Genomic DNA, 23,666 nt, shown 5'->3' on the forward strand with positions numbered 1-23,666 from the left:
CAAATTAAAAAAAACAAAAAATAACCAGAACAGCCAGAAAATCAAACTTCTTGCTTGTGAAAGTCCCACAAGCAAGGAGTTAAAGAAAAAACACTCATCCAGACAAGTAGGAGGGGTGGAGACGGGCAGCCAAGGTAGAGAGGACTCGTGGCAAGGCAGCAGCTGGAGGACTGGGGATGGGGAAGTGGCTGTGGCCCGACATTTGTGTGAGGATAAACCAGGAGGAACAACTAGGGAGCAAGACAACCGTGCAACCCAGGGTTCCAGTGCAGGGAAATAAAGCCTCAAAACCTCTGGCTGTAAAAACCAGCAGGGATTGCGGGGATTGCGGCTGTGGGAGAAACTCCCAGCCTTATAGGAGAGTTCACTGGAGAAACCCACAGGGTCCTAGAATGTACACAAAACCCACCCACCTTGGAATGAGTGCCAGAAGGGCCCAATTTGCTTGTGGGTAGCAGGGAAAGCGACTGAAAGGCAGAGAGCTGAACAAGTGGCATTGTTCCCTCTTGTACCCCTCCCCCACACATAGCACCAAATGCAGTGAAGTGGGTGGCCTCCCCTGGCTAATACCTAAGGCTCTGCCACTTACTATATAAACATGCATGCCCAGATAAAGAAATATGGCCCAAATGAAAGAACAGATCAAAGCTCCAAAAATAGAACTAAGAAATGAAGAGATAGCCAACCTATCAGAAGCAGAGTTCAAAACACTGGTAATTAGGATGCTCACAGAAATGGTTGAGTATGGTCACAAAAGAGAGAAAGAAGTGAAAGCTATGCAAAGTGAAATAAAGAAAAATGTACAGGGAATGAATGGAGACAGGAAGGAAACTGGGACTCAAATCAACAATTTGTAGCAAAAGGGAGAAATAAACATTCAACCAAAACAGGATGAAGAAACAAGAATTCAAAAAATGAGGAGAGGCTTAGGAACCTCCAGAGTAACTTTAAACATTCCAACATCTATATCATAGGGCTGACAGAAGGAAAAGAGGAAGAGCAAGAAATTAAAAACTTATTTGAAAAAATAATGAAGGATAACTTTCCTAATATGGCAAAGGAAATAGACTTCCAGGAAGTTCAGGAAGCTATCATTTAGAATGGAAGGGCAGATAAAGTGCTTCCCAGATAAGATCAAGTTAAAGGAGCTCATCCTCACCAAGCTCAGACAGTCCCAAAGAAGTTGGAACCAAGGAAGCACACACCAAGGTACATCATAATTACATTACTCAAGATTAAAGATAAGGAGAGAGCCCTGGCTGGTGTGGTTCAGTGCCAGCCTGCAAACCAAAGGGTCATCTGTTCGATTTCCAATCAGGGCACATGCCTGGGTTCCAGCCCAGGTCCCCAGGAGGGGGTATGCAAAAGGCAACCACACATTGATGCTTCTCTCTTTTTCCCTCCCTTCCCCTCTGTCTAAAAATAAATAAAATCTTTTTTAAAAAATGACAGAATCTTAAAAGTAGCAAAAGAAAAGAAGAGAGTTATCTACAAAGGAATTCCCATAAGACTGTCAGCTAACTTCTCAAAAGAAAGCTTACAGGCAGGAAGGGGCTGGAAAGAAGTATTCAAAGTCATGAAAAGTAAGGATTTATAGCGAAGATTATTCTATCCAGTAAAGCTATCATTTAGAATGGAAGGGCAGATAAAGTGCTCCCCAGATAAGGTCAAGTTAAAGGAGTTCATCATCACCAAGCCCTTACTGTATGAAGTGATAAAGGAACTTATCTAAGAAAAAGAAGATGATCAAAAATGTGAACAGTAAAATGACAACCAACTCATCACTATCAACAACAGAAGCTAAAACAAAAACAAAAACAAAAACAAACTAAGCAAACAACTAGAATAGGAACAGAATCACAGAAATGGAGATTGCATGGAGATCACATGGTTGTCAGCTGGGAAGGGTAGAAAGGAAGATGGGAAAAAAGGTACAGGAATAAGAAGCATAAATGCTAGGTACAAAATAGGCAGGGGGAGGTTAAGAATAGTATGGGAAATGGAGAAGCAAATGGAGAAGCAACTTATATATACAACCTATGGACATGAACTAAGGTGGGGGAATGCTGGTGGGAAGGTGGTTGCAGGGTAAAGGTGAATAAAGAGGAAAAAAATGGGATAACTGTAATAGCATAATCCATAAAATATAATAAATAAATAAATAAATAAATAAATAAGAGGGGTGTCAAGAAATTCTTGGCCATCTTTTGCCTTCCATGCCACAATTATTATATTTCAAGCATCCTTTCAGGCATGTTTTTTTTTCCCCAAGAATAAACACCTTTATTATGGGAAAAAAAACATTTGAATTTATCGATTGTTTCTGTCATACCTTCTGAATCTGAGGTTATAATTAGAAAAGACTTCCCTATTTCAAATGTCCACAACATTCTCCCACATTTACAATTATGATTCCAATACATTTATAATTTTGCTTTTTGCATCCAATCTTTACTGCATTTGGAATATATCTGGTATGCAGAGGGAGATATGAATCTAACTTTCTTTCCAAATGTCTACCCAGATAGCCCAATACCATTGTTCATTTTTTTTCCCATGAGAAGTTGGATCTATTCTTCCATTGTTTTATTATGTTTGTGCAGGTACATGCAGTGAGGTTACTCAGAAATCCTTATTTATTTTTCTATATGAACTTAAGAATTGGCTTGCCTAGTTTCAATTTTAGTATATGTGCTGCTGAAGTGAGCACTAGCTTGCCAGTTTCAAAATATAAAAAAAATGGTCAAACAAGAAAGTCTGTTGGTATTTTTAATGATATTATACCAAGCTCTTATTTTAATGTAGAGTGAACTGACATCTTTATTCAAATTATTTTTTTGTGTCCTTTAATAGTGTTTGAAATTTCCTCACATACCTTACATATCTTTGTTACATTTCTTCCTGGGAATGTTATCTTTTTTGGTTTCTACGGTAAATAAGGAATTTTCTTATATTTTTCAATGCTTACTGTCTGCATGTATATATGGCTACTAACTTTATGCTAACATTTAATATTGTTCACATTAATTTTCCTGGTATGTAGTCATATGATAGCCTATTACTAAAATGTTAGTTCTATAAACAAAAAGAATGTTTAGTATGTTTTTTCACCAGTATGTAGAATATAGTAGGGAATCAATGCTTCTTGAATGAATGAATAAATATTCTCATAGACATAGCTTATTTGCTTCTTTCTAATTTGTATGCCTTTGTTTTCTTTCTTGTGTCTATTTGCTAATGCAACATAAAACTTAGCACAATGTAAATAAAAGAGTGGTTATAAACATCCCTGTCTGTTCCAGACTTCAATGGGAATGCCTGTTTTTCATTAAGTGAGAGGCCGGATCTGGGCCTCAAACACAAATTTATTTATCATTAAGATCAATTCAGAAAAGATCATAGATAGAGAGCAGGCTGACAGCTCTGGGAGAGGGGGCAGTTAGTGGGTAGAGGGATCAAACAAAAAAGAAAAAGGGCTCATGGACATGGACAACAGTGTGTTGACTGCGCGAGAGAGGGGTGGGTGGAGGTGGAAGAGGGTATAAGGGGGTTCAATGGTAATGAAAAACAATTCAATAAAAATAATTTTAAAAAATAATGATAAATACATTTGTATATCAGGCCCAGATCTGGCTTCTTGCTTAATGAGAAAACTGCCAACATTATGGATAATCATTATCTACTGACTTTGTATACCAAAGAATGCTCTAGAGGTTGTTTGTCATCTTTTTTTTTTTTCATTATGTGGTACTTTTCCAGAAAGGTCTAAATACTTCTTTTTTGAATTGTGGCCAAGTGTTATCATTGAGACAACTATTTCACACCTGAGGACTGGTGGATATTCTTAATTTCCAAAGGAGGCTTAAAGAAAAGGAATGTTTCTTCCTTTTTATTTTCTACTGTCCTTTTATTTATTTATTTTTAATTGTATTTTATTGATTATGCTATTATAGTTGTCCTGATTTTTCCTCCTTTGCCTTCCCCTCACTCCCTCAGGCAAACCCCCCACCACTGTTCACTTCCATGGGTCATGTGTATACGTTCTTTAGCTACTCTGTTTCCTACACTGTACTCTACATCCCCATGGCTATTATGTAACTACCTATTTGTACTTCTAAATCCCCTCACCTCTTTGCCCATTCCCCCACACTCCCCTCCCATCTGACAACCATCAAAACATTCTCTGTATCCATGATTCTGTCTCTGTTCTTGTTTGCTTAGTTTGTCTTTTAGATTCAATTGTTGATAGGTATGTATTTACTGACATTTTATTCATAGTTTTGGTTTTCTTCTTTTCCTTAAATAAGTCCCTTTAACATTTCACATAATAATGGTTTGGTGATGATGAAGTCCTTTAGTTTTTTCTTGTCTGGGAAGCTCTTTATCTGCTCTTAGATTCTAAATGATAGCTTTGCTGGGTAGAGTAATCTTGGCTGTAGGTAGCTGCTTTTCATGACTTTGAATATTTCTTGCCAATCCCTTCTAGCCTGCAAGGTATCTTTTGAAAAATTGGTTGACAATCAGTCTTATGGGAACCTCCCTGTAGGTAACTAACTTCTGTTCTCTTGCTGCTTTTAAGATTCTCTCTTTATCTTTAACCCTTGGCATTTTAATTATGATGTGTTTTGGAATGGGCCTCTTTGCATCCATCTTGTTTGAGACTCCCTGTAATTCTTGAGCTTGCGTGTTTATGTTCTTCACGAAATTAGGGAAATTTTCTTTTATTATTCTTTCAAATAAATTTCCAATTTCTTGGTTTTTCCCTTTTCCTTCTGGTACCCCTATGATACAAATGTTGGACCTCTTGAAGTTGTCCCAGAAGCTGCTTTACTATCTTCATTTTTTTGGATTCTTTCTTCTTCTTGCTCTGATTGTTTTTTTGCTTCCTTATGTTCCATATCATTGATTTGATTCTCATCTTCATCCACTTTACTGTTGTTTCCCTGTAAATTGTTCTTTATTTCAGTTAGTGCATCTTTCGTTTCTACTGGATCTTTTTTTATGCTGTTGAGGTCCTCCTTAAGTTCCTTAAGCATCTTTCTAACCAGTGTGTTGAACTCTGTATCTGGTAGATTGCTTATCTCTATTTTGTTTAGCTCTTTTTCTGGAGTTTTGATCTGTTCCTTCATCTGGGCATTTTTCTTTTTCTCCTCATTTTGGCAGCCTCCCTGTGTTTATTGCTATGTATTAGGTACAGCTGCTTTAATTCTGTACCTTTATAGTGTGGCCTAATGTAGTAGGTGTCCTGTAGAGTTCAGTGGTACAGACTCCCCTATCAACCATGCTGGGTTCTTGAGGTTCTTCCTTCGTGTGGGCTGAGTACACCCTCCTCTTGTAGTTGAGCCTTTGTTGCTGTTGGCAGATCAATGAAAGAGATTTACCAGGCCACTCAGCTGCAAGGACTGGCTGTGACCACTGACCACCGACCTCTGCCCTCCATGGACGATTAGTTGTGCAGGGGCTATACAGCTCCAAAGTGATCCACTGGGTGCACTGGCCCTGGGGTTTCCTGGGCATTGCAGGCCAAGATCAGCTCCCATCTGTGTTTTGCCTGGGACCACCCTGCCTGAGCTATAAAGGAATCTGAGATAGCTGCTACTTACACTGGGCTTAGAGATTCCCAGGCAAAGCCAAGCTATGAATCTAGGCTGGTGGCTGGTTGTGCCGGGCCTGGGGCTCACTGAAGCCAGCTGTTGCTTGTTTGAGAGGATTTAGGAAGTTGTGCACCATAATCAAGACCAGCCATGCATATGGAAAAGCATCTTGGGTGGGCCCATAAGTTGGGTGGGGCAAGTCTCTGGGCATCTCCAAGGCAGGTGAAATAATGTTAGCCAGTTTGATGGAGTCTCAAATATGTCACCAGCTTGCCAGCTCATTGGCTCTGTTGGCGCAGGGTTTAGAAAAGGGATAATGGCCTTTGCTCACCTTGATGCCAGACACTTCAGTTTCTTTTTGTATGCTGCTGGTGCCTTTCAAGCTGCTACCCCACTGCTGGAGCTCAGAGGGAGTGAGTCTGCGTAGAAGAGTCTGTGTGTGAGTTCTTTAAGAGGAACTGCTGTGGCTCCATCAGTTTCTTCCATTGACTCAATCTCTGCTGGTTTTTGTAGCCAGAAGTTGTGGGGACTTATCTTCCTGGCACTGGAACCCTGGACTGGGGGGCCTGGTGTGGGGCTAGGACTCTTTGCTCCCAAGATATCCCTCCTGAATTTTCACCCACCACACGTGGGTGTGGGACCAGCCTGTTTTGCATCTGCATCCCTCCTACCAGTCTGCTTGGATGTGGTTTCTTTAATTCCGTAGTTGTCAGACTTCCATTCAGCTCAATTTCTCACAGTTCTGAGTAATGGTTGTTCTATATTCTAGTTGTAATTTTGACGTGATTGTGCAAAGAGGCAACCCATGTCTGCCTATGCCACTGTCTGACCAGAAGTTCCCTTTCTTCCTTTGTAAGTTGTATAGTCGTTAAATTATAATGTAATTTGAAATTATGATTATTTTTCAAAAAATCTTTTAAACCAGTGGATGCATTAATTCTTTTGTTGATGTTTATCTATAGTGATAGCCTTATCCTAACCAGACTTGCTGAAAATCTACTGGTGAGGCAAATATAATATGTATCCTGCATATACATTTATAAAATTTTTAGTAGGAGTTCTATATGAAATGATATTTCTTTGGTTTTCTTCAGCCTCTATTTTACAAAATGCAGAGCATTTTTCTATGTTACTTTTTAAAATTTAATCTTTACTATATATTTTTTGCATTATCATTTAGTCCCTTTATACACCCCTCCCCTCAGTTACTTTTTAGTTAATTATGTGATATAGTTCTTCCAATCACTTCTGTAATGAGGCAAATATTAATTAATATAGTTTTTACATGATATCTACAAAAGAGTTCACTTCATAGAGCAAATACGTGAGCAAATGTACCCAAAACAGAAAGCAAATGAAAAGGAGATTGCTTATGGAATAAATTCGAGACCTACGTTCAGTATTTTAGTAAAATGACAGCTGCTTTTACTGTATTTATTAAAACCCATAACAATGTGATTTTTTTAAAGAATGTTAGTTGAAATTGAAATCGTTTCATGCCACATGGATTTCTGTAATTCATTTATTGAGCTACCACATACTCAGGGTGCAAGATGGCAAATACCGTTAATATGTGCAATAGGAACTACTGGTTTGAATGTGTGAATAGATGCTCTTTCTGAGTCCTGGCAACATCCAGCAAAACTACTGCTTATTCTCCAAAGACTATCAGGATTTCTCTATCCTCAACAACATGGGAAAGAAAACTAAGTATTTGCCCTGTGACTGAGTTTTCTACAGGAATTTCATTAAAGATTGTTTAATCTTTTGTCTTCCTTCGAAAACAAAATGTATTTGTCATGTAAAGGAAACAACCTCTCCCTAGTTAGATAATTTTATTTGAGTCAGAATTATGTTAGATTTCAAGATCCACGGAGATGATCATGAACATTTTCTCTTTAGATTACCAGAATTAATATGATAAAGCATATAAACATTTTTTACTACTCACCCACGGATAGTTTATTGATTTTAGAGATATAGGAAGAGAGAGAAAGAAAGAGAAACACTGATGTGAGAGAAAAACGTCAATCGGCTCCCATACACTCCACAACTGGGGATGGAACCCGCAACTGAGGGATGTACCTTGACTGGGAATCGAACCCACAAAGTTTTGGTGTATGGGATGATGGTCCAACCAACTAAGCCACTTGACCAGCTAACTAGATTTTTAATACTGAATTCAGAAAAGAAAGGTCTTGCATTCTAGAATAAATCCTATTTGATGATGATAAATAATTCTTTTAATGTACTGCTAAGTTTTGTCTGCTTACTTTTATTTTGGATTTTTCATCAATGTTAATAAGTACAATGGTCTGTAGTCTTATTTTTTGGTGAAATCTTTTTCAGACTTTGGTATTAATGTTTTATTGCTACATAAAAGAATTTGGGTGGTTTTCTTAATATTACATGCTTTGGTATAGCTTAAAATAACATTGGAATTTTCTGCTCTTTAAGAATGTGTTAGATTTTCCTTCTGAGAGCATCTAAGCCTGGTAGTACTTTGCAGTTTAGCTCTTTGATTTATACACACACACAAAACCATGCAAACTATAGTTGATAAATTGTATTTTCCTAAAATAATTTCCATTTTATCCATTTTTATTTTTAATTTCCATATTAATAAAATACACCTTTTAAAATTTTCCTCCATGTCTGTGATTATTGAGTATTATGTTAATTATTATATTACAAATTTATTTTTTTTTATCCTTAGCTGAGGATTTTTTTTTTAATTTTAGAGAGAAAGGAAGGGGGAGAAAAAGGGAGAGGGGGTGAGAGAGGGTGCAGAGAGAGAGAGAAAAACACATCGATGTGAGAGAGAAACAGTGATTGGAGGCCTCCCGTATGCGCCCCCACTGGGGATGGTGTAGCCTAGGTGTGTGCCCTGACCAGAGGTCAGACCCACAAACTCCTGGTGTAGAGAATGACACTCCGACCACCTGAGCCACCCAGCCAGGGCTCTTTGTTTTTTCCTTTGTGGGATTATCTGACTTTCTGTAAAAAATTAAATAGATAAGGAACTTTTGGATTAATTTTCCATTCTATAGCTTTGCTAACTAAATTTCGGCATTTGTCTATTAACCCTTTTGCTTCTGTCACTTACTTTATGGTTCTTTTTCTGATGTTTAAGTAAGTGGTTAACTCTATTTTTATATATTCATGAGTTTTCACCTGAGCACTGCTTTGGCATAATACTTACATGTGAGGAGTGCTTTCATCATCACTGTTTCCTAAATATTCTGAAGTACCATTACTTAGGAATGAGAAAGCAAGAAGCTTTCTGCTCTCTGATTTCTAGTATTATTAAATTGTGCCTATTTTAAAAATTTATTACAGTTTTATGCATAATAAAAGGTAAAATTTCTTAGATATTTAACAGACTCTTGAAAAAAGTACAGTCCATTTTAGAATAGAGGGTTCTAAATTTATCTCTTATATCATCCTCATTAACTATATCTTATTAGAATTTCTATATTCTGTTTTATATTTTATTCATTTGATCTCCAATAACCCAAAGGTAAATTAAAATTTTTGGCTATTAAATTGTTTTTTTCATTCCTTTTTGTGAGTATATGGATACACTGGTCTTCAATGCATGTATATTTGTAACTATTTTATCTTCATTTTGGATAGTATTTTCTAGCAATAAAAAGCTAACACTTCATTTCATTTAATTCTTCCTGGCCTTAATTCCACTTTTATATAAAAATAAAAACCCTCCTTTCTATTATTTATATCTGCCTATATACCTTTACTCATACTCTTATTTTCACTATTTGTAATTACTTTATCTCAAGCTATCTCTTTTAAGCTCTGTGACCCAAACATGAATTACTTTTATTAGATGAGTCAAACCATTTACATGTATTGATATAATTGATAAGTTTACTTATAGTTCCTTCAATTATGGTATACTTTCTGTTTTGACAGTTACATTTTTAAAATGTTAACAAACCAAATATGGTTTGCTTTATTTCCCCTCCTTTTTATGGGTAATATTGTTCTAATGATTATCCATATGCTCATAATACTCCTCTATTTGTTTCCAGTTAATAATAATTTCATATGAGCAATATTTAAAACTAGTATATTTCCTCTCCTCCCCCACCCACATTAGTCAATAATTTCATCTCTCTTACAGTTTATTGTTAAATATGCTTGTACTTCTATGACTTCATTTGGCTGCTGGAACTGATGGGCTTTGACTCCCAGCTACTGAGAGTAGGCCATCAGTGAGTTTATTCCGCCTCCCACCTTCTTTTCCTTTCCCCTCTCAATTACGGTTGTTTCATTTCTACATCGTGAGAGCAAGCAACGTTTACATCCTGTCCTGCCTGTTCTGTTGTCCTAATCCTCAAATTTCTTCGCTCTAAAGTTGAAATGTATTCTAAACTAACATTCCCAGTCATCTATTGGTCGGCTGCAATTAATGATAATAGTTTCTTCAAAAAAGACTCATGGGAACAATTCCCCCCAATTTTTGCATGTTCAAATCTGTGTTTCACTTTCACACAGTTTGAACAATTAACCTAAATTTAAAATGCTTAGTTCACGTTTTCCTTGAAAATATTTAAAATGCTGTTCTGTTGAATATTACTATAGAGAGGATTAAAGTCATGCTGATATTTTTCCCTAAAGTGATGTGATTTTTTTGTTTGGCTGATCAAAGAATTATTCTTTTATTTTTCAAGTATAATAATTTTAATAATGTAAGTCTTGGTGTTAACCTTCTTGGGTCAATTTTTAAGACATTTTCGTTAACATATTAAAATAATTCTTATTTTAGGATAGTTTTCTTGAATTATTATCTTTCAATATTTATTCTACTTTACTTTTTCTTGAGGGATTCAATTATGCAGATATAGTATCTACTTGGTCTATACATCTAATTATTTTTGGCTGTTTTTACTGATTTCATTTAAATCAGTTTTATTATTTCTATCCCCTATGTTTCTTGTTGAATTTTCTGCAGTGTCTAGCATTCCCTGTGTTCCTCCAATTTTACTTCATTTCTGTGATAGTTTTGGTACTTTTTTGGAACCTACAATCTCACACTGTATCTCTTTCTTGGACCAACCATTTTTTGCTTTAGGTGCTGCATTTCTTCTTTGTGGTCTCCCTTCAAAGAGTTACTGCTTATCTTTTACAATTTAGGGTAAAATATTTTATCACAATTTTCATGTGCCCTGGGCCTCATTTTTCTAGCAACAATTCTTGGTTCATAAGCACTGCTACACATTCTTCCCCTTGTCTTTTGTGCTATGTGCATTCCTTCCTCATTCCTTCCTCATTCCTTCTTCATTCCTTCATTTTTCCTTCATTCCTTCTTCATTCCTTCCTCATTCCTTCTTCATTCCTTCATTCCTTCTTCATTCCTTCATTTTTCCTTCATTCCTTCTTCATTCCTTCATTCCTTCTTCATTCCTTCTTCATTCCTTCTTCATTACTCATCGCTGAGGGATATGGATTTTCTTGACTAGCTCCTGGTAGTGTGAGGACCAGAGAGAATGCTGTCGCAGTTTAGTTGCCACCAAGGTAGACTAACTCCTGAAAAAGTGCCATCCATGTGGCTTTCTGTGCACTTCTTCCACCTCCCTGAATTGAAGGGAGTCCACATGACATCTGCCAGCCCTGCTCCCCAGTTCCTGTGCCTAGTGGTGCAAACACTGTGGAGAGAGCTTTGTCTTACCTTCAAGGGCTGTATTTTCTGCTGGCTTTCCTGAAATCTACCCCCACTGGGCCCTCCATCCACACTTCATGCTTTTCACTTCCTGCTACTTGGCGTCTGCTCAACCCCAGCTGCTGTTTCTCAGCTTTTATGTGTATTTTGAAATCTAAAGATATGTTATCTCCTAGTTTGCCAAAAATAAAGATTGGGAGATTTTCCTTCTTTGTGTGTGTATATTTTTAGTATTGTGTTTTTTAATTGTACTTGGTAGGATTTTTTTTCCTTTTTAAATATCTCCATGAAAATAAATGAAGAATGCTGACTTACAGAGACAATTTTATACCAGAAATACCTAGGTTAATTTTAGTAATCATAACCAGCACTAAAAAGGGAAAAAGGAATAAAAAGGAAAAATAAGGACAGAAATAAGGGGTAAATGAGAGAGAATAAACCATAGGACGTTAAATTAAAACAGAATAACATGCCAAAAGTAGACTGTGATATGATTTGTTTGCATCATTCAACCTGGTTTCATGGCTGACATATAGTCTATCCTCAATGGCTCAAAAATTGATTTGATTAGAAAAGTGAGGATGTTGGACATGGCAGGAAGATCCCAAAAGTATATAGACACACACACGCACACAGGGGCAGGCAAAGGTAGATTTACAGTAAATGAAACACACAGTTTATTCTTGTATTATTATTTATTTATTAATCACTGTATAGTTTATTTATATTTATTTTATTATTCTTATTATTTTGTAATGAAGGCCAGTAATTTGAACACTTACAAGATTGTACCTAAGTTCGCTGTACCTGTGACATTCTTTTGAGTTAATAAAGCTATTCTACTAATCATTACCTGCATGTATTTTTCCATGTGAAGAACTTGAAACCTGCATTTGTCCACCCCTGTACATATCCTTGACCTGGGACCACGGTCAAGGGCAGGATGTTAAATAACCACTCAAACACACATATACACATGTGTACACATGCATGTACACATACGCACATTCCAACTCTCCAAGTCCTACTACTTCTATTCCAGACAACACACTACTTGCTCATATCACAAATAACACTGGAGAACTACAAAGAGTTCCAGGACAAACAGTTACAACTTTTGCTGCATTTATATTTAAAACATGAGGCTTCTGCTTTAATCATGTAAAAACTTCCAAAAGAATCACCTTGGAAGCTAAGAGAATATGATCATTAAAATGAACTACAAACAAGTATGCTCCAGAGCTGTTAACCTGACTACAAAATCCTTTCATTCCTTACAGAGGGAATTTCCCCAGTAACCATAATGAACCCAAGCCAAGGGAAATAAAATGGCCACTACAGGATTTCTAAAGGGAAGCAGACCATTTGGGTAGAAAACTCAATTTATTATACATTTACGTCAGTTCGTAAGGAAAATAAAAATATGTTGTAATCACCTTAAGAAGTGAACCAGATAACTTCCTCCACAACAGCAACTTTAGGAGTGGAAACGTGTTTTACTGCAGTAAATTGATATGGTAAGTGAAAATGCAAGTTTTTTTCTTAATAATACTTTTCTTCCGTTAAAAACCATAAAATAAGTGTCCCTTAAAGTTATAACCTGGCAATCTAAAACTACCAAAGAGATTTTCCTAAAATTCCATTCATTCTTCTCTTCTTCCTAGCAGAAATGTAAAAACAAACAAACAAACAAACCAAAAAAAAAACAACAATTAAAAAAAACACCTGGTGCTTTTTCTTTTCCAGGAAAAAATATCATATTTAAAAGCATATAAAAATCGTAGAGAATCTTGGCAGAAACAAAGACCATAAAATAAACAATAATGTTCAAATATCTGAATTAATAGTATTAAGACAAGAGAAATACAAATGGTAAGCAATGCTGATATCAAAAAAAGAATAAAATTTGCTTAACAGTGTCAAATCATATCTTAAAAGCCTGAATAATTCTCCCAGGAAATTGAAAGAGGGAACCATGTGCTATGCAAACACACAAATTAACCATTTACTATACAAACACAGGATACTTCTCACAGTACTTCTCACAAAACAATACACTTCTGTTTTTTCTACATTTTGTCCATGCAAGAGTAAGATCAGAGAGATAGATAAGAGCAAGAATAAGATATTGGGATGCTGTGATTTGCTTTAGTTTCTTGTGGCTTTTGATTGAAGGTTCCTAAATTCAGTCAGAAATTTCTCCTCCCCTCTTTGTTCCTAGGGAGGTATGGGCGGGGGGCAACCTCTCCCTATCTCTTCTCCCTCCCCTGCTTTCCTCTTCCCATGCCTGGTTTGGACTTTAACTCTCACCGGAGGGACAGTCTCTTCTTCTATTTTCTCCACAGTGAATCTACAACTCTTAACTTTCCACACCCTTGTCCTTCTTCCCTTCATGTTGCAACCATTTTTGCCTTCAAATATTCCTCTTGGTTCACAGTCGCGTAAGTACCACAACCGCTAGAGCACAAACGATGCTATAAGCAAACGCGCACTTTTTATGCATACACCTTAATTACATCCCTCTGTTCCACTCAGTGGCCTCCGCAATGTCCCACCTGACTGTTAGACATACTGTTTCATGTCACACGAGATTAAAAGAGGCACAGGGTTAGACTAATCACTAATTTACACTGTTCCCACAGACAAGCTTCTTCTCTGAATTTGAGAGTAAACAAACAGGTTTTGAACAAGCCCACATTTATCCAGCTTCTACTTATTTTGGTCTAGTCACAGTGCCTGCACCCTCCAAGGGCACACTTTGCAGGATGGGGTACTCGAAAGTTAGTTCCCACACCCAGGTGAGAAGGTATCGAATGAGTTCAGATTGCTAATTGTGGTCATGACAAGTCACATCCCAGGAAAGGAAAATCATACCTTTGTAATCGCAGTGAAGACCTTTTCCAGGATGGCATTTGGCTGGGCAATCTGTGGTCCGTTGACCTGAATGTTGAGGGCTATCGCACATGGTTTGGCCACAAACCTAAAAAAAAAAGTCCTAAGTTATTCTTTCTATAGCTGTCCTTAAGGTCACCTGTTACACGTTACTCAATTTGCCTCCAAAATACAATTTTATTGGATGGACATCGCCAGCACTCACACTGGTAAATGCACAACTGATTTAATAGTTTTTCTCTCCTTCAGTCCCACAGAAGGAGCAGGAGAAAACCCTTTTAAAACAGTTAAAACTCTTGACCCTCAAGTTCTAATGAGACTGAACAGACAATTAAATGACAAACATCAGTGTGTGAGATATAACCAGCAAAACAAATCATGACTTTTGGAATGGTATCATTTATAGCTTTCCTACTGACACCTGCGTAGCACTAGTCAATGTTATACTTTCCCTACGAGACAGTGTTTACTAAGCATGTGATTACACATGCAGAGGGTGTGCTTTTGATCATCCTAGTCATAAAATAGACTGACTGTCTTTGTTTCTGTAATCAAAGCATTCTATATTCAGTTCCAACTCTTTATGGCTTCTTAATATTTTCTGCTTTATGGTTATTTGCATCTTTCTCATAAGGAGTAATGAAGGGTGTCAAACAGCATGATGTCCCAGTCAAGCTGAGAAGTCTGAAATGATTACGAGCACCAGCAGCAGGTGACTATGTCAAGAACGGGAAGCCTCAGCTTCATGTTTGCTGTGTAAGGTATGAAAGAAGTATAGGCACAGGGCATGGGGCCCCAAAGGCCGGTGACATGTGCCTAAAACCTTTTTAAAAAGAAATGGTACTGATTGCCCTGGCCAGTGTGGCTCAGTTGGTTGGGCATTGTCCTACAAAGCAAAAGGTCGTGGATTTGATTCCCAGGCAGCACACATGCCTGTGCTGTGGGTTCAGTCCCCAGTCAGGGCATGCACAAAAAGGCAACCAATGGATGTTTCTCCCCATCTCTTTCTCCTTCCCTCCTCATCTCTCAAAAATAAGTGAGTAAAATCTTTTAAAAAAATGAAAAGAGAAAGTATTTACAAATTTAAGGGCTGTTTTGTACTAAATGTTCAAGAAATAAGGCTCTGTAATTGTTCCTTTTGGTAGTGGCATTTAACACATTCTACTAATACAAAATAATTTAATAATGTAATGTAATACAAAAGTATCAGTAAGGTGAATTTAATGTTGGCCAAGGGCAACAAGGGATAAATGTGCAAAACAGATCACAAGCAAATCTTAAATGAAGTGTTTCATAACAATTGTTGATGAGGTTATAGATGATAAACAAAGCAGAAATTTAAGAGAGTCAAGAATTCCACTCTACAGAATCTCTTCGAAAGCAACTTCCTCAACTTTGCTCTCATTTTCCAGCACCTTACAAAAGCATTGAAAAAGGTTCTTCTAGTATCTCCTACACAATACCATGTTTTATACCTCTCTCCTATTTCACTTTTAAGCTTCAAAGTACTTTTTAAAAACTCTTCTCCACATTTTGAGAACTAGTGCCATAGCACTGTAAAGGTGGCATATCTCTTGATCACGAAACATTCCATTTTGACAACCAAAGTTATGAAATAAATGTCATGCTCAGTAAATAGAGTTCTAAAGCAACGTCCAAGGCCAGGTGGGAGCCATCTCCGCTACTACCTGGCTGTGGCAACCTCACGGCAGAAATTACTCTCTCTGAGCCTCAATATCCTCAAATGTAAAAAATTATAATAACTACATATGTATATAAATGGCATGTGTATACAAACCCATGTGCTTAAACACAATGTTAAACATTTAACATATGTTAAAACATAATGTCACAGAGTCTCTCTGTAAAACTCCCTGACGGGAGCCATGTGCGTGTTTTTGTATCACAGCATTTCCACTCTGGGCCTTTCTGGGCCAAGGAACCCAGTTACTCATCTCCCGCTACGCTGTGCCAAGCCACGTGCAGCCAACAGATTCTAAAGCACCAAGCAAAAAAGAAGAGACCAGAAATAAGACAGGCAACAGAAACAGACAAGGGTCTCATGCACAGTAACCCCTGGTCTCAGTTTGCCCTTGCAGTCAGGCTGTCCTTGCATTGCTATTAATGGCACCACCTTTACTGCCGAAAGCATCCCTGTTTGATATACTGCCACAATAATTTTTTAAAGTCTCCTCATTGGGACCATAAACTGTAATAATGACCATCATCAGGCCAAGGGTGGTAGAGTCCACACCTACAATGCCATTAGGGATCTTGTTCATCTGTACCTGGCCTTCTCTGAGAACCCAAAACTTTCCAGCTCCCCTCTCCATCCTCCTGGCCCTCCAGAGTGCAGTGCTCACCCTTAGCACAGTACAGGTGGTATGAACATGTGTTCCCCTCATCCCTGGGTGTGTGGCCTCTCTGAAGGCAGCAATGGTCTCAGCAACAGTCCACATCTACAGAGCCCAGCACACAAACTCATTTAATCCTCCCTCAGTGGGATGAGGCAGGATTGTCTCACTGCCACTTCACAGAGAGGGTCAGAGAGATCCGTGGCCTCTGCCTCCAGGAGCGGAGAAGCAGAGGATGGCATATTTCTTTCCCACAAAGGGTGATGTTATCATCAACTCCCCATCTTGATTTACTGGCCAGCTGGGTCCCAAAATCTGAGGATTAGCGGGGATGAGTATGGTATGATGTGTGACAAAATTAACAGAATTTAACTCAATTTAAAGATTGAAGCTTTTTTCAGAATGCCTTATGGCGGGAATGCACAATAAGCCACATGGACTCTTTGAAGTTATGTTATAGAATAATTTTATATACATGCCTGGCATACAGTGGGCCCTCAACAAATATCTGATGGGTGAATGAATGCACAAATCAGCTAATTCAATGTAAGGTGTCCTTACTATCTCTCCTATAGAGGCTGCGCATTTTAAGTCCCTTGAATACGCACATCTATGCAGGGTCCTTGTCTGGGACTAGAAGCCATTTCTAAAATTCCCATTGTCCCTGCAAAGTCAAAGCTGCCCCAGCAGCAAGCACTTGTGTGGGCTCCACCAACACTCCATGAGGCATTTTCCTTTCAATGGATCTAGCAGAGCCAGTCCAACACTTAATTTCCAAGATTTAAAAAGCTTCCCAAGGTAGGCAGAAAACATTAATTTCAAATCCTCTATGAGAGGAAAGATATAATTTTTATCTTCCTAATCCTATCCCTGATTATTTGAAAATACAGAAATTTTATGTGTGTTTACTCTCCAAAGAATTTGTGAATCACTGCTAACATTTTTCTTTTCAGAGAGCATACGAGACACCAAGTAAAAGACTGCCTACTGCCGTGGTCCATTAGAAAAAAGCTGGATTTTTCCATCCACCCAACACTGGCTCTGACAGAAGTAAGTGCTAAACAGCTGACTTTCATAGGGTTGTCTTAAAAGAGACCAAGAAATGGAAGGGGTAGAGAGTCTACAAAATATCAGTTAAAAGGAAATGTGTCTTTTCAAGCTTTGAAGATTACCTCTACCTGGAAACGTTCACCTAATTACTTTTTTTTAAATCAAAAGCAGCAATGCCCCCTTCAAAAGATCAAACATGTATAAAGTTCTTTCATGTAGTATAACATGCTACTCAAAAGTAAAAACAAAAATAAGGATGAAAGCTTTGAAAAATACTAGTCTCAATTTAAAAGTAGAGAACACCAAAAATATTCTTACTTTTCGATTCTATTTGACAACATGTATTTCTATTTTTTAAACACGAATTGGATATCTCTGCAGTGTGGAGGCACTGGGGGCTACGGTGTGGCTAAAGGTATTTAGAAAACACAGTGATTCTTGCAGTCAAACACATTTACAACATGGAAAGGAGATTAATAAAAAAATAACATTAACTGTGTATATGTCAGTTCTAATGACTCAATACGATGAAATCATCTTCAGTGGGAAGCTTGGCCAGACTTAGGCCTTCCTAACTCTAGCATTTCTTCCACTTTTCAAAATAATTGGAAGGCTTTGGTGGTAGATACACAAACCTACACATGGTAAAATTGTATAGAATTAAATCGCACACACAAGTACAAGGAAAACTGGGGAAATTTGAGTAAGTTCAATAGACTGCATCAATGTCAGCATTCTGGTTGTGACATTATAGCACAGTTTTACAAAATGTTTCCATTGGAGGAAAATGGGTAAAGGGCAAATGAGCTCTAGTATATTACTTCTTACAAGTGCATGAGTTTACAATTATCTCAATAAAGATTTCAATTAAAAACTAATTGGAAGGGACATTCTCCTTTTGATATGGAGGAATGAGTTCCTAATACACTGATTATTTTGTCTTTAAAAACTCTATACAACATACCAACCCTCCAAAACAAAACAAAACTACCCGAGGGCCTGGAGACCAAGTTAAAGCAAGTAGACTTCGGAGATGAGTCAAAAGTTGGAGCAGGAAAGCAGCAGATAGCAAGCTCCCTGGCTTATTTATTTATACATTTATTTTGCAGCATTACTGAGATCAGACAATCAGAGCAGCAGATTTAACTTTGATAGGAAAACACACTCTGTAATAGGGGAAGCAGAGAAGGTACCTGGGGAAATCAGAGAGTGACTAGAGAACAATGTAGGGGGAAAACAGAGAAGCTGACCCCCAATTCTGTGTGTAAAGTAAGATTGTTCAGGCTGCCCTGGGAATCATGAATGCACAAGGTAAACTGAAAGCAGCAGGAGCTAAGGTTTAAGGGAGGCACCCAGACAGAAGCCCCTGTCCACAGCAGGCATGACAGACTGCAGTCTGCATCAAAGTGAATTGCTCATTAACACAAAACATAAACACTTCTCAGAGCAATGAAAAAAAAATTCCAGAATTTCCACAACATAACTTTCACAATGTCCAGGATACAATCTAAAATATTGATGAAGAAGGAAGAAAATATGACCCAATTTTAGGGGAAAAAATATGCAAAGGCATTCAGAGAACTTAAAGATAGGTCAATATAAACTATGCAATCTGGAAAAAGAAAGAAAGAAAAAGTAGAAAAATAAACAAGCCAAGAGGACTTGTGGAACAATTTCAAAAAGGCTAACCTATGGGTGACTGGAGTTCCAGGAAAAGAAAAGGAGGTAGGCTGGGGAGAAGGAAATATTACAGGAACTAATAGTCTACAATTTTCCAAATATGATAAAATGTATATTAAAAAAAAACAGATTTTTAAGAAGCTCAAGAACCCCCAAAAGAGAGAAGTTCAAAAAGAGGAAAACCTAGACAAATCATAGTCAAACTGATGAAATGCAAAGAGAAAGAGGAAATATTAAAAGTCACCAGACAAAAATGGCCTGTTATATACAAAGAACAATAGTTTGAGTAAGGGACTTCTTATCAGATATAATGAATGCTCAATGACAATGAAATGACATCTTTAACATGCTAGAAACAAACAAACAAAAAAAACGGTCATCCCAAAACTCTACATCCAGCAAAATTATCCTTCAAAGAATGAAGGTAGAAGGAAAACAAAGCGAATTTGTTTGCCCCCAGACTCCCACTTCAAGAAAACTAAAGGAAGTTCTTTGGCCTAAAAGGAACCAAAACCAGACGGAATTTAAATCTTCAGGAATGAATGGAGAACATAAGAAACGGCAAATATACTGGTAAATCCAAAAGTGCTTATAAGTTCTTTGAAAGAAATCACGAGCTATTAATAACCAATGAAATAGTTACCTCCAATTATGAGCACTAACATGTGCCCCACCCCAGAATGCACTGGAAAGGAACCTAAGTATGGACATGTGGACATTCAAGAAAGCAGCAATGAGGAGAAGTGATTAAATCAGCTCACTACTTGACTACCTGCACACCTGTACTTCCACAGACTCCAAGATGGAGTGACCCATAATGGAGAGACTATGGCTTTGGTTGCATAACTGTTACAAATTTTAAACTTATGAAAACAGTATAGATTGGATTTGGAAAGCTAATATATGGGCGCCTGTTTAGATATACATGTGTGCATGTGCCCAAGTGAGGAGGCGTGTTTGTATGACTGTGTGTTCTACAGTCTTATCTAAGATAAAACCATTTCAAGAAAACTCATAGGTAGTGGAAAGAAACCCAGGAAGGAGACAGGAAACCTGATATTTTCTAGCAGTTACTATGTGTCAAGTGCTTTGCCAAATAAATTTTTTTAAACCCCAATAACAACTCTTTGAAGTAAATATAAGTCCCATTTTACAAAAATATAAACTAAATTTCAAAGAAGTTAAGGGATCTGCCCAAGGTCTTAAAGCTTAAAGTAGAAAGCTTAGACAAGATTAAGACCCAGTCAATCTTAACACAATCTATTCATATAAGCAATATTTTCTCCTTTTCCTAAAATAATAAAAGATATGTAGATTAAAGAGATATTGTTAAAATATTTGTGATATGGTCATGTACTTTCACTCAGTATTCCTACTTTTATGAATTAAACAATTTTAGGACTGTATCAATGTAACTACTCTTTAACAGTTAAAGAGCTGAAATTATATTCGGCCCTTTGAAAGCAACCACAAGGCTGATGTGGCCACCGGTGAAAGTGAGTTTGACACCCCTGATCTAAGGAAATCTGTCCAACAAAGGAAAAAGCCATGAAAGTAAAGATTTTCATGCACTGTTATTCCTAATAGAAAAATTGGTAAATAATTTAATGATCCGCTAACAAATAACTCATTGAACACCTATGCTACATCAGCCCTGCTCTAAGTGTTGGAGACACAGTAGAGAACAAAATCCCTGCTTTTATGGAGCTAATATTCTAGCAGTAGGCAGATAAAAAATGAAGCAGTGTTAGCTAAAGGGTATTATACTAAGTAAAATAAATCAGAGAAGAACAAATATCATGTAATGTCAGTTATATGTGAAATTGTAAAAAAACAAAATAAATGAACAAACAAAACAGAAACAGACTCATAGATACAGAGAACAGACTGATGGTTGCCAGATGGGAGGGGGATGGGAAGCTTGGTGCAAAAGTCGAAGGGATTAAGAAATATAAATGGACAGTTACAAAATAGTCATGAGGATGTAAAGTACAGCATAGGGAATATAGTCAATAATATTGTAATGACTGTGTGTGGTGCCAGGTGGGTACTAGAATTTCTGGGGAGCACTCCATGCTGTACACCTGAAACTAGTATAATATTGACTGACAATTGTAATTGAAAAAACACTTTTAATTAAAAATAAAAAAATAAAATAAAATAAAATAATAAAATAAAGTAAAGCAGCACATGTTACACCAGACAATGAAAAGTACTATAGAAAAAAAAAATTAAGCCTGCCAAGAAGGATGGACTTGCAGTTTTTAATATTTAATAAACTTGTCAGAGAAGACCACTGAGAGTGTGAGAAGACTCCTGTGAAGGAAGTAAGAAAATAAACTAGAAATAAAAGTGGGGAAAAGGACATTCTGGAAAAAAAACAGAAATCAAAGGCAAAGGCTCTGAGGAAGGAGTATGACCCAGACTTGGAAGGCACATCCAAAGGCCGGCGTGGCTGGCGCAGAGCTGGTTGGAGCCAGAAGAGAATGGGGCAGGGGGGCGGGGCAGAGAGGGCAGGCAGCTACATCATCCACCTTGTGGGCTATGGGGAAGCTTCGGTTTTGATCCTGACTGAGGCAGGAAGCCACTGCAGGACACCGAGAGGATAACCTGAATGACCGATTTCCATTTTAACAGAATCACTGGCTCCTCTGTTGGGAACAGGGTGAAGGGCAGCAAGAGTGGGGGCAGGGAGGCCGAGGGGGAGGTTGCTGCAGGCACCCAGCCAGCAGATGACCGTGGCTCCCTGGGAGTTGTGCAAAAGAGGGGGTGAGAAGTGATCAATCCTCACAGGTTTGGGGCCAGAGCACCTAAAGGATAGAGTTAGGTTGAAAGGTGGTAAGTGTGAGGTTTGCTTATTAGGCTGTTAGACTTCTAAGTGGAGATGCCAAGTTGGCAATTGTATATAGTATTCTGGAGTTCAGGAGAGGTTTGGACTAGATATTCAGATTTGGAATCAACGTACAGATGGCATACAAACCCATAAGACTAATGAAGTCACCTGGGCAGTGTGTGTAAAATAAATGAGAGAAGAGATAGGGTGACTCCCGTGTTTAATGTTTAAATAAACTAGAGTATAAAAACTCACATGAAATATTATATAGCTCATAAAAAGGATGCTTCCATAAACTACAGGGAGGGGCAAAAATAGGTTTACAGTTGTTTGCATGGAAGATATTACATTAGTAAATATAAGAAAAAACTGTTTTGCATACTCATAACTGTAAACCTACTTCTGCCCAGCCCTGTGTATGTGAACCACGAACCTGGACAATGCAATGGCATTTTGTAAGGCATACTATGTATAAGAAAAGGATAACTCCACAATAAAGCATGACACAAGAAAAAATCTGAAAAGTGACAGTCAATATGTTTTATCAGAAGAATTTAGCATTGTACTTCCTTTGTGTTCCTTCTACTGTTGAGAAACAATAATCCAGGTGTCGTTCATAAAAGCATAATGAAACTAGCAGTGAAAGAGAATTATGAACTGTGCCAATTTGTACATAGTCCATGCTCCCCAAGAGCTCAAGAAATACTTAACCTTCAGATCCTACTGAGCCTTCATTTTTGTGACTTCAGTGGATTTGAAAAGTGGTGCCCAATACAGAATGTGTAACAGAAAGCAAGTACCAGGCACACCTTCAAACAAAGATAACATTTGAGCATTTTTCTGCTCCCTCACACACTCTACCACGTTCTTATACATTACTATATTTTAATTAAACAAAATTGCATCACACCATATGTATTTAGTAATCTGCTTTATTTTCCTACTTAGAACATTTCTCCCAGGAAATTACGTATCCTGGAAAAACACAGTATTTGATGGTTACATTGACTTAGGTTGAGCTTATTTTTTGCTGTTTTGAAGACTCAGGAAGCAGCTGCTGGACCCTTTCTGAAAGGAGTACAAAGCTGTGGTCAAAGTACAAAATGTTACCACAATATAGATCAAACAAAGGTGAATTTAAAGGATTAAATTCTTCGGATTGACCATTGAAGTGACTTGTCACTAAAGGATAACTCTCCATTCTTCCACGAGTTTGAGCTCTACCATCTGCATTTCTATCACCCTTACTGGCTAACGTTTTCAAAGTTTCATAGAAATCATAAAGTTTTGAAGAGAGCCCTGGATGGGTAGCTCAGCTGGTTAGAGCATCATCCCAATACACCAAGGCTGAGGGTCTGATCCCTGGTCAGGACACATACAAGAATCAACCAATGAATGCATCAATAAGTGGAACAACAAATCGATATTTATCTATCTCTCCCTCTCCCTCTTTTCCTTTATCCCTCTCTCCCTCCCTAAAAATCAATTTTTAAAAAAGCTTCGAAGGGGAAAATTTCTAGACTCTTCTATATCCTGAATTTTTACATTTTTAAAGATTTTCTTTTGTTAATATTTGATGT

General features: G+C 37.5%; 1 protein-coding gene across 2 annotated transcripts in view; it reads right to left on the reverse strand.

Moving 5' to 3' along the window:
• The window catches only part of CERS6 (ceramide synthase 6), a 293,309-nt gene that overhangs the window by 188,415 nt on the left and 81,228 nt on the right, over positions 1-23,666 (reverse strand). For both annotated transcript variants that reach the window (XM_045846986.1, XM_045846925.1), the window contains exon 2: positions 14,152-14,257. In XM_045846986.1, coding sequence (XP_045702942.1) covers positions 14,152-14,257 — 106 coding nt within the window. The remainder of the gene's footprint in view (positions 1-14,151; positions 14,258-23,666) is intronic.

The sequence above is a fragment of the Phyllostomus hastatus genome, unplaced genomic scaffold (genome assembly GCF_019186645.2).
Source record: "Phyllostomus hastatus isolate PE091 unplaced genomic scaffold, TTU_PhHast_1.1 phas_contig_1, whole genome shotgun sequence".
NCBI classification, from domain to species: Eukaryota; Metazoa; Chordata; class Mammalia; order Chiroptera; family Phyllostomidae; genus Phyllostomus; species Phyllostomus hastatus.